This window comes from Etheostoma spectabile, chromosome 7 (genome assembly GCF_008692095.1).
Source record: "Etheostoma spectabile isolate EspeVRDwgs_2016 chromosome 7, UIUC_Espe_1.0, whole genome shotgun sequence".
In the NCBI taxonomy this organism is placed as follows: domain Eukaryota; kingdom Metazoa; phylum Chordata; class Actinopteri; order Perciformes; family Percidae; genus Etheostoma; species Etheostoma spectabile.
Window position 1 is genome coordinate 30,996,949 of NC_045739.1, and position 12,047 is coordinate 31,008,995.

At 40.9% G+C, this 12,047-nt stretch overlaps 1 protein-coding gene across 1 annotated transcript; it reads left to right on the forward strand.

Annotated features, from left to right (window-relative positions):
- The first annotated feature begins 484 nt into the window (after positions 1 to 484).
- Positions 485 to 11,792, forward strand: gdi1 (GDP dissociation inhibitor 1). The gene is made up of 11 exons (XM_032521239.1): positions 485 to 804; positions 1,585 to 1,692; positions 1,884 to 1,983; positions 2,859 to 2,993; positions 3,084 to 3,282; positions 4,119 to 4,250; positions 4,411 to 4,510; positions 5,965 to 6,136; positions 7,882 to 8,026; positions 8,158 to 8,212; positions 10,007 to 11,792. The coding sequence occupies exons 1-11, from the start codon at positions 760 to 762 to the stop codon at positions 10,157 to 10,159; spliced, it is 1,344 nt and encodes a 447-aa protein (XP_032377130.1). The 5' UTR covers positions 485 to 759; the 3' UTR covers positions 10,160 to 11,792.
- The last annotated feature ends 255 nt before the right edge of the window (positions 11,793 to 12,047 follow it).

Here is a 12,047-nt window from a genome sequence, read left to right on the forward strand (position 1 = left end):
GCTGATACACACTTAAATTTGGGCATTTCACTCCTCGTGTCATCACGTCCCATCCCCCACATATGATGCTTTTACAAACACTGTAAACAGAAACAGAAAAAAAAGCAAAAAAATAGAAGTTTAGAACTGTTTCGTCTAATGAAAAGGGCCTTCGTGCGATCAGTCAGTGAAAGCAACTCCCATCCACACACACGCAGCTGTGGCGGCGGAGGGATACCACTGCCTGCGTCCGCGTAGCACTGCGCCTACAACTGGAAAGGAAGGATAGAAAAGGAAATAGAGAACGCACAGACTTGGACAAAATGTGTTTAAAAACGACAATACATGTTAAAAAGTTAAAGTATGAAGATGAACATGTGTGTATCGCTTGATAAAGCCAGCTCCGAGGGGGGGTTTCCTATTCCACTCAGCTTTTCAGTTGGAGTCCATTGTGTGGCGGGTTGGGAAGAGAGAGAAGGAGGATGCGGACTATTTCCCGACGCGCACTAACAGTGTTCTAGAGTGCTCCACGATCAGGGCCATCTTTGGTCGTCCTCGCCGGTGACAGTGTGGACAGTTTTTTCTCACTCCCAGTAGTCATTTATGCCTCATGATTCATTAATAAAAGTTCATTTTGAACGAGCCGTTTAAAAGCACTCGGGCAGAGAAAAGGGAGCCGAATCCCCTTTTTTTGTGTGGATTCACTGGTAATTCCTCCACCCAATACCCTTCATTTCTCAAGGCAAGAAGAGGGCGAGACGGGAGAGGCGGTGACACAACATGGATGAGGAATATGATGTGATCGTTTTGGGCACCGGACTCACAGTAAGTTGTCATTTACACAGAAACTCAACAGATTTGATTATGCGATACTTCCATATGGTTATTTCATCCATTTGTACTCTTCTCCTTCCGAGCCCAGAAGTGAAAGCCCGCTGCATCCCTGTGTTGTGACATCAAATATAGCATTAAAATATATCTATCAAAATGTACTTTGACGTAACATTTGTGCACGATAGGAAGCGAACGGGGCCTCCAGGGGGATTTTATTGTCCTCCCAGCCGGCCCAGTGTTGTGTTACACCCAGTAGCATCTTTTAGGCGTAACCCCCCCCAATGTGTCATGGTCCTCTTTGCATAGACAGGCCTCCATCCTGAGGTTGGCGCAGGCCTGAGGATTCAATGACTGAGCTCTTCTCTGCAGTTCCTGTCACTTATCACACCCAATGCGACAGAAACATGCCCGAAACATTCATGTGCTATTAATCTAGGTGTTCGCGTGCATAAAAGGCGACATTTTCTAGGTTTGTAGCAAGTATCAAATTTCCTTTTTGTAAATGCTTAGACATAGGCTAATACATTTGGGATAAGGCCATATTGTTCTTAAGCTTAAACACTTATTGTTACCATTATAATCATTATTATTACAGATACATGAATGAAACGATCTAGTCACGCATGCGCACACCGTCCCTTCTATCCTCCCTGCATCCTATGAAAACCTAACTGGCGTTCACGTCATCTATGAAATCTCTCTTTATTGCATTTGCAAATGGATGTTATGTCCCGGGCGCTGATGTTGGGTGTTAATTCTTGTTTTTTGCAGGAATGCATTCTGTCCGGGATCATGTCTGTGAACGGGAAAAAGGTTCTGCACATGGACAGGAACCCCTACTATGGCGGCGAGAGCTCCTCCATCACCCCTCTGGAGGAGGTAAAGGGACCCTGGGATCTATGAAAGCAATCAGTCTCAGTACCCCTCAGCACATCTCATTGCACCTACCCCGTGCCGCTGTGCATCGCTTTTTATTGCCTTTATTCTCCGCCATGCTGTAGCTTCTGTCGTAGATTTCCCCAGGATGTTTTTTTATGTGGCCGTTTACTGTCGTGTGGTTTTTCCCACAGGTGTACAAGCGCTTCAGTCTTCCAGACAGCCCGCCCGAGTCCATGGGCCGAGGAAGAGACTGGAACGTCGACCTCATCCCCAAGTTTCTCATGGCCAACGGTCAGTCCCACATCACTGGCTTTTAGTCTATAAAACAATGAATATATCCCCATTTAACTCAGCATTTACTGATTCAATTTTATTAATAGTATCAAATTTTAATTAATAAAAGTTATCTCGAGACACTTTACAGATAGACTAGGTTTAGACCACACTCTATAATTTACAAAGCCCCAACAATTATAACTAGTAATCCCCTAAGGAGATAAATGGGCACTTAGTACATTATTACTATTCCTGAAAAGGTCAATGAACCATATTAATGTGTTGATATTAGATCAAGTTTTCAACTTTAATAGTACTTTTTACCCAATGTATAATATATTGTAGTTGTTATGTTATGTAAATATATAATTTTACTTTTTAGGGTGACTTGTTACGATCTGTCTAGGGACTGCACATGAAAAATAGCCCTTTGGCTAACTCTGACGTCCATTAATACGCACTGTCCCTGTATTAAATAAACAAAAAAATAAAAATAACGAAAGATATGGGACTAGATGTTGTCATAGATTTTGGATACAGCTGTGGTAACATATTAATATTGCAAAAGTGTTGTTTTTTCCTAGTTTTAAAAGGTGCCTTACGTTAAAGTGATGTCATTTTCTGAACTTACCAGACTAGCTGTTTTATTATTAATCACTTAGACATTATATCCACATTGTCACAAATCTAATTTTGTAAATATTTTTGAAAGCATCAACTGTCAACCCTACAATATGGTTGCAATGTCGGCATCGAGGTATTTGGTAAATAATATTTGATTTTTTCCATATTGCCCAGCCCTACTTCAGACTATCTTGATGCTATCACAGCAGAATGTTTGATTATTAGAAGAAATATGACGTACCATGTGATTGTCTGTGTGCTCACAGGTCAGCTGGTGAAGATGCTGCTATACACAGAAGTGACACGGTACCTGGACTTTAAAGTAGTGGAGGGAAGCTTTGTGTACAAGGGAGGAAAGATCTACAAGGTTCCATCGACCGAGACCGAGGCACTAGCTTCAAGTAAGCCGCTCTGCTGTGAAGTCGAGTATTAGAACCACATTTGAGTCATCATGTACTTCATCATAACGCCTTTTGTTGGAATTGTTTCAGATCTGATGGGGATGTTTGAGAAGCGAAGGTTTCGGAAGTTCTTAGTCTTTGTGGCCAACTTCGATGAAAATGACCCCAAAACGTTTGAGGGCGTGGACCCCAAAACCACGACGATGAGGGATGTTTACAAGAAGTTTGACCTGGGCCAAGATGTCATAGACTTCACCGGCCACGCCCTGGCCCTCTACAGGACAGACGAGTAAGAACAACAAGACCGACATTTAGAATTTCAACATGGAATAACTAAAGAATAAATGCTTTTTATCAAGGTTTACTGTAATTAAGATTCCTTTAAACAAAACCTGTATGTAGACTATGTGTTGGCTGTGAATATATGCATAGAATCAGCTTCATCTTAGGGGGTCCATAAAATTTAACTATTTGAGGGTTTTTTCAAAAAAAATTAAAATGTGAAAAAAAACTTGAATCCAACATATTATTGTCAAATATAAATCAGCCAATTTGTGAAGGAAAAAAAACACATGGATGATAGGCTCACTCACCTATAGGTTAGGTAGTCACTAAGATAGCTATCTGCAAATAATAAGGATTCACTATGTATGTTAAACTTTAAAAATCATGCCAACAACTATTTTAATAGCTTAGTATTCTATGCACTAAAAAGGTATTTGTAAAGGCTTTAGGCCGCCCATAGGTAATTGTAGGCCGAGTTTAACTTGCAACTTAATTTTACGTAATAACTGTAGTAGGGGGTCCCTGATCCGTCTGTTGTCCTTGGGTCAAATTGACCTGTTTTCAGTTAAAAAAAATTGTCATGAAAATGTCATTGAACATTAAAAAATATCAAAAACCTTTGGGAAAAAACACCAAAAACATAAAAAAAAGCACCTACAACATTGAAAAAGTGACAAAAATGTGGGGAAAAGGCGCTAATAACGTTGAAAAAATGTTTTTTTTCATGGTTGACGGGAAGACAACACAAGGGTTAAGGGGTCCTCGGCTTAGAAAACATGGAAGACCCCCCAGAATTAGTTCATTTATTCTCTTCCCTTGCGGTTTTCTGTTCTCCTGCAGCTATCTTGACGTTCCCTGTTTGGAGACGATCAATCGGATCAAGCTGTACAGTGAGTCGCTGGCGCGGTATGGGAAGAGCCCCTACCTCTACCCCCTGTACGGTCTGGGAGAGCTGCCCCAGGGATTTGCCAGGTTGCTGTTAACATGTTTTCTATCTATACTGCTTTATACTAAGTCAACATTTTGAGATACTAAGTCAATATTTCCCTTGATGGATAACAGCTTGTATTTAATAGTAAACACAGAAGTGCAATCCCACGCCATGATTTTACAGTTCTTACTGTCATTTTAGATTGAGCGCAATCTACGGAGGGACCTACATGCTGAACAAACCAGTGGAGGAGATAGTGATGGAAGGCGGCCATGTTATTGGAGTGAAGTCTGAGGGCGAGGTATGCCGATTTATTGTACATTATTGTGCAATTTAACAACACCATTAACTTATTTTTTTTTAGACCTGGACCTTTTTTTCTAGTGGTCGATACACCATAGCATTGCGATATTTTCTGTGGCAATACTCTATACATACACGTAGCAAGTAGCGACCTTTTATTATATAAATTGCACGAGAATTTACCTGGTATTGGAATAACAACACGTATAGCTTTTTTTAGTCCACTAGATGGAAAATCAAAGTGAGATGAACAGACTGAGAAATGTATCTTTTTAGAAGAAACAGATGTTGACAGCATTCGGGGGCATAACTTAAAGTTGGAAAGGAGGTTGGTTCAGTATTGAGCGGGAGCTCTACAGCCGCAGAACGGACTGCAATGCTATGGGGGAGTTACACACCGTTGATGTTCGTCCACATGTGTCTTTCTACATTTTGCAAAGGACCCAGCAGAGAAATAAGACGTTTTTCTTGACCTTTTGCTAAATCCAATCTGTTATTGTGTCTAAGGAGAAGTTCTGAAATCTCGTGGAGGTAACTCTACTCATCCACATTGTCAAAACCAGCTAAATATTCAGCCATGACATCGGAAATCTGTTAGATTTTACTAAAACACAACAACCTCTTCCCGTCACTCCTCTTTCCAACTCTCACATACTGTTTGCACCACTGACTTACGGCATTCAATTCAGTTCAATTTTTTTATATAGCTCCAAATCACAACAACAGTTATCTGATTGCGCTTTTCATAAAGAGCAGGTCTAGACCGGACTCTGGGGTGTTATTTCCAGAAACCCAACAATTCACCAAGAGCAAGCACTAGGCCACAGAGGCAAGGAAACACTTCTTTTAAGAGGCAGAAACCTGGAGCAGAACCATGGCTCAGGGTGGGGGGGTGGGAGAAAGAGACGACAGAGCAGAGAGAGAGAGAGAGAGAGAGAGAGAGAGAGAGAGAGAGAGAGAGAGAGAGAGAGAATTGTAGCAGAGGGCAAGAACATGGAGGCAGCAGGTGACTCCAACCACAGATCATCAAGTCACATCTCGCGGGATTTCAGAATGAGACTTCTCCTTGAGCGAGACTTGGTTAGACAATAATAAAGCAAAAAAGGTAAATAAAATGTATGTCAATTCTCTGTAGAGCCCTTTTCCATAATGTATTCAGAAACCTAGTAGAACAACAATTGGAGTCTGTCATTTACAAAACAAGCACTTTTAGTGGACGTAAATTAACAGTACATAAATTACTCAAAGGATTATATTTCAGCTGCAGAGCTCATGCTCAACACTGGATCAGTTTAAGAAAATGTTGTCCCCATTTGTCACTTAGGCACAAAAACATGGGAAAATACTGTCCAGGTTGAAAAATACTGATGTTATACTTTGAGTGTATTCACGCAGAGTGGATAAGAAAGTAGGTCCTTTAAAATGCTGCATGGTGGGTCCTTCCTGCTGCAGGTGGCCCGTTGTAAGCAGCTGATCTGCGACCCCAGCTACATCCCGGACCGCGTCCGGAAGGCTGGCCAGGTGATCCGTGTGATCTGCGTCCTCAGCCACCCCATCAAAAACACCAACGACGCCAACTCCTGCCAGATCATCATTCCTCAGAATCAGGTTAACCGCAACTCAGGTAAGAACCACTGGCACTGTCAGAAACTCAGCAGAAAGATCAATAACAAAGATGGCCTTTCTGTTAAATGTAGTTAGAGGGATAACTGGAGACATCAAGGACATCGCCATATCGCTAAGCATTATAAAAACATGTTCGATATCAACGTATTAGCATCTTTCTTCAGTCTGAAAGCGGCTATAATCAATGTTCTTACATAAACAATGGATGCTTATAATAACTCTACAGTTCCCCTCAGCTCTACAGGGTGTTTTATCATCTTTCAGTTCATTGTTTGGGTTTCCTGAACCAGAACTTAACAGATTAGGATTCAGGTTCACTTTCAGAGCTAGCATCAGCTAAAAACCAGCTCTACGTTAGCTGCCCAGCATGGCGAACATAGTGGAGCATTTAGCAGCTAAAGAGCCAGACAGAGCTAAAGGGATGGTATGGCTATTATAGTAAATAAATATTAATAAATGATCATTTTTATATAAGCACACAGTCTACAATAGTATCTCACCTTATCTTGGTCATTGCATTTCTATGAGTGATTTTTATTCTTATGTATGTGTGATATATGTGTGTATATGGGTTTGTGTCATAGTTGTCCTGCTACTGGATGCCTGAGATTTCCTTCGGGATGAATAAAGTATCTATCTATCTATCTATCTATATCTAATGTTGCTACTTAAGCAGGTGTTTGTTAACCAGCTGACCATAGCAGCTTTAAAAGGGGATAATACATTAGTGTTGTGTTTACAGTAGGATCTAATTTGTGATAGTACATGAGGTGATTAGCTATTGGTAAACGCCTCAATTGATCCAATGTGAAACCTTCAAATATGTAGTTGAATGTTTGGTGCAACATTTGATTTTTATTTACGGTTTTTATTTCATAGCATACATGCTGGAATACTGTTACATATCACAGATTGTTTACAGTAATGCCCTATTTGCAGTGGGTTTTTCATTTAATTTGTATTACTTCGTTTAACATGATTGTAGAAGGTGCAAAATGTAGCTAAAATAAAATTGCAAATTGAGTCCTAATCACAATATCTGGCAGGGAAATAAATACACAATTTGACCCCCCCCCAAAAAAAAAGGAATCGTTCAGCCCTAGTTTACAACTTCTTTCTACTGCCCCCAAGTTGTCAAAAATCTATAAATGCAGCTTTAACCCTCACGTTGTCCTCAGGTTAAATTGACCCGTTTTCCTATATCAGTGTTCTTTTTAACTACACAAAATAACATGACTGATTCCACACAACCCTCTTTGCCAAGTACAAATCTCTACTTTCATTAATTTTGGGGCGCCTTATTCAGTTTTATAGCATTTGGAGAAAGAAATTGAAGTGTTTCTGAAACAGTATTGAGTAAAAGTTGACATATTCCAGTCTGTGATTATCCATCAACATCCATTCCTTTATATTTAGTCTAAATAATTCCTAATTTCTGCTTTTGTGACTCAAACATGAGGTATAATTTCCTATAAATGAGGTTTATCGACGGTAAATTCCAAAAATAACTGTAAAACTAAAGTTAATAAGTTAGTGTTACGTAGCGTTAAACGTCAAAAAAAGGGACAAACAATGAAAAAAAGGGACAAAAATGTAAGAAAACGTTAAAAACATTGATTAAAGATGCGTCTACTAAAGTTTCAACTAAGACTTTCAATTTTGCCAGAAAGACAACAGGTAAGGTTAAGGTAACTCGGAATTGACTTTCCCCTCCCCTTAACTCTTTTTTCGTCCCTTCTCCAGACATCTACGTGTGCATGATCTCCTACGCCCACAACGTGGCCGCCCAGGGGAAGTACATCGCCATAGTCAGCACCACGGTGGAAACCAGCGAGCCCGAGGCGGAGATAGAGCCGGCCCTGGAGCTGCTGGAGCCCATCGACCAAAAGTCAGCATTTTAACAATTCATGCATCTGTGGTTCAACGAGGATGGGATGTCAACATTTTTAAGAAGCATTGTGATTGATAACCAGGTTTATTTAATGGAGTTGTGTTTTTTTTTTATCCATTTTTCTACAGGTTTGTGGCTATTAGTGACCTTTATGAGCCCACAGATGATGGTACTGATAGCCAGGTAAGACAAAAAAAAGTTCTTTAAATAGCTTAAAAAATAACTGTATGTGACGTTATTTTGTGGATGGCAATGTTGGTCTGAAATATCTACACAGCTATTGGATGGATTGCCATGGATTTTTTTTTTAACATTTATTCATGGTCACCAGAGGAGAAATCCTTCTGACTTTGATGATCATCTGGCCTTAGGGTTAATCGGTTGAAGATAGGAATGCTTACAGGCTAACGTAAGATGGTCAGCGTGGTAACCCGTTTAAAGGTCCCATGGCATGAAAATCTCACTTTATGAGGTTTTTTTAACATTAATATGAGCCTGCCTATGGTCCCCCAGTGGCTAGAAATGGTGATAGGTGTCCTGGGTATCCTGCTCTGCCTTGGAGAAAATGAAAGCTCAGATAAGGTCTATATAAAAGACTTCAGATACAGTATTAGGGACCACTAAGATCTATATAAAAGAGATTTCAGATACAGTATTAGGGACCACTAAGGTCTATATAAAAGAGACTTCAGATACAGTATTAGGGGACCACTAAGGTCTATATAAAAGAGACTTCAGATACAGTATTAGGGACCACTAAGGTCTATATAAAAGAGACTTCAGATACAGTATTAGGGGACCACTAAGGTCTATATCAAGAGACTTCAGATACAGTATTAGGGACCACTAAGGTCTATATAAAAGAGACTTCAGATACAGTATTAGGGACCACTAAGGTCTATATAAAAGAGACTTCAGATACAGTATTAGGGACCACTAAGGTCTATATAAAGAGACTTCAGATACAGTATTAGGGACCACTAAGATCTATATAAAAGAGATTTCAGATACAGTATTAGGGGACCACTAAGGTCTATATAAAGAGACTTCAGATACAGTATTAGGGGACCCTAAGGTCTATATAAAAGAGACTTAAGATACAGTATTAGGGGACCACTAAGGTCTATATAAAGAGACTTCAGATACAGTATTAGGGACCACTAAGGTCTATATAAAAGAGACTTCAGATACGTATTAGGGGACCACTAAGGTCTATATAAAAGAGACTTCAGATACAGTATTAGGGACCACTAAGGTCTATATAAAAGAGACTTCAGATACAGTATTAGGGACCACTAAGGTCTATATAAAGAGACTTCAGATACAGTATTAGGGACCACCAAGGTCTATATAAAGAGACTTAAGATACAGTATTAGGGGACCACTAAGGTTTTATTCAAGAGACTTCAGATACAGTATTAGGGACCACTAAGGTCTATATAAAAGAGACTTCAGATACAGTATTAGGGGACCACCAAGGTCTATATAAAAGAGATTTAAGATACAGTATTAGGGGACCACTAAGGTCTATATAAAAGAGACTTCAGATACAGTATTAGGGACCACTAAGGTCTATATAAAAGAGACTTCAGATACAGTATTAGGGGACCACTAAGGTCTATATCAAGAGACTTCAGATACAGTATTAGGGACCACTAAGGTCTATATAAAAGAGACTTCAGATACAGTATTAGGGGACCACCAAGGTCTATATAAAAGAGACTTAAGATACAGTATTAGGGGACCACTAAGGTCTATATAAAAGAGACTTCAGATACAGTATTAGGGGACCACTAAGGTCTATATAAAAGCATCCAAAGAGCACCATGTCATGGACCTTTAACATCAGCATGTAAGCATTGTCACAGTGAGAATACACCATGTTAGCATTTAGCTTACAGCACAGCTGTGCTTACGTCTCAGAGCCTCTAGCGTGGCTGCAGGTTCTCAGTCGGCCTGTCCCTTTATCTTTCCCAGGTCTTTGCCTCGAGGACCTACGATGCCACCACTCACTTCGAGACCACCTGCAACGACATCAAGGACATCTACAAACGCATGACCGGGAGCGACTTTGACTTTGAGAACATGAAGCGCAAACAGAACGATGTGTTTGGGGAGGATGAGCAGTGAGCGGTAGAAGGGCTTCAGAGAGAGGGGGCGGGGCCGGGAGAGGAGGCGGGGGCGACAAGGAGCAAGCGAGGCGGCAGAGCCTGCAGGTAGAGGGCCGAGAGCAGTCCTTTAAAAACAGACGGGTGGGAGCAGGGCAGATGGGGGGGGGGGGGGTCTCTGGACTTTGCCTGCCCTCAGCTGTTTGCCTCCTTTTCCTTACGTCCCTCTCTCTCTCGACACACGTTCAAACACATAAATGCTCACAAACACACACACACACACACTCCTTATCTCTGTCACTGAAAAGCAGGGTTGATATGGTCTTTCATTCCATTTTAGACTTTACAGTATAATCATGTCTTTACTATGATCATTAAAGGTGAAGTTATTTCTCGTTGTTGGCGATTTTCAAAGCATTTCATTCTTTCTGTAACGTCTTTCTTCTCATATCAGAGGTTGGTTTGATGGATGGAAGACTGATGGCATTGAGAGGTGTGACCTGCGAGCTCTGACATGAGAAATCTGTAATGGCTTAGTGTAGAATCCTCTGGAAGGGTCCCCTCCAGTTGCATGCATCTTTTACACACAGTAGTATTGTACATAGACTCAAAATGACACTGCGGTATGAAGGCTGGACCATTCCACGCATCGCTCCTGTCAACCCTGCTTTCACTTTTCTCTTACTTGGTCTTTTACCTGTGTTTCGTCAAAAGACGCTGCTCCTTTTGGCAAAATCTGTTGGTCCGGCAAAAAAAAAAAAAATGTGATGAGAACTTACATATAAATGGGCTGTTCTGTCAACTGATAGTGCTCACTTTGCAATGCTGTTGTGTTCCCTGTGCTAGCGGGCAAGTTAACCAGTGGCTATTAACTGTCAACCACCCAATCCCCCCCCCCCCCCCCCCACAAAAAAGTTCCTGTGTTTATCTCTGTGTGATGTCAATTTTGAATTTTAATAGTTTACTTTCTAACATTTTTTTAAGTTATTAAAGAGTTTTATTTCTATATATTTGGTGCACATTTCAGTGGCTGAAGTTATGACGTTTACAGATCCGAGGTTGAAACTGTGGTCTTCAAGTAAAAAAAAAAAAAAAGGGAAAGTCCAGAGCAAAAGAGGCACGGAGCGGACTTTTCTGGTGTGAGGCGAGGCTTTCTATGAAGTATTCTGGAAGTTTAGGAATGAGAGATGAAAAACCAATTGATTATGGAAAATTGTACTTCTTGAGATGCGAGGGAGTGTGGCACGGGGGAAAGAATGTATGTGGGGAAGGTTTGGGATTTTTGGAAAGTTTCACTGTTGAGTGGAGAGGGTGAAGACTGAAATTTCGGCTCAAAGTGAAAGCACCAGATTGCGTTTTGGTTGTTTCAACCCTTGTGTATGTCATTTAGACGAGTCATTCCTATGAATAACAGTAGTTGTTAACCAAGCTGGAGACTTTAAAAGACTTCGTAGCAAAAGGTATGGAGCCAATCGCAGGTGCCGCCCCACGAACACGAACCAAGATGCTTTTATTTGACTGTAGCGTTAATTTGGGGTCTTATTTAAACGTTTGGGCCATTTGCAAAAGTTGCTTTGTTTTAAATAACGGTTAGTGGCAGGTCAGTCTAGTGCTAAAAACGGCGTTGCTGTTATTGGTAAAAGTTCCAGACATGTGGAAAGTGCAGTTTGGTGTGCTTGCTGCTCTGTGGATCTGACCGGATGCTTTAGAAGGGACGGGCTGATATTGTACACCTGACTGGAGGCTCATTCACAGGCAGACTGATCTGATCCACAACAGAAGAATACTAGATAACGCGAGACAGGTGCGGCGGAGGGGGACGAGTAGGTGAGGAGTTGCAAAGAAACTCCCTCACGCCGTCTAACTTGAATTCAATAGCTGGCAACGTTTCGGTACTAGAGCTTCATCAG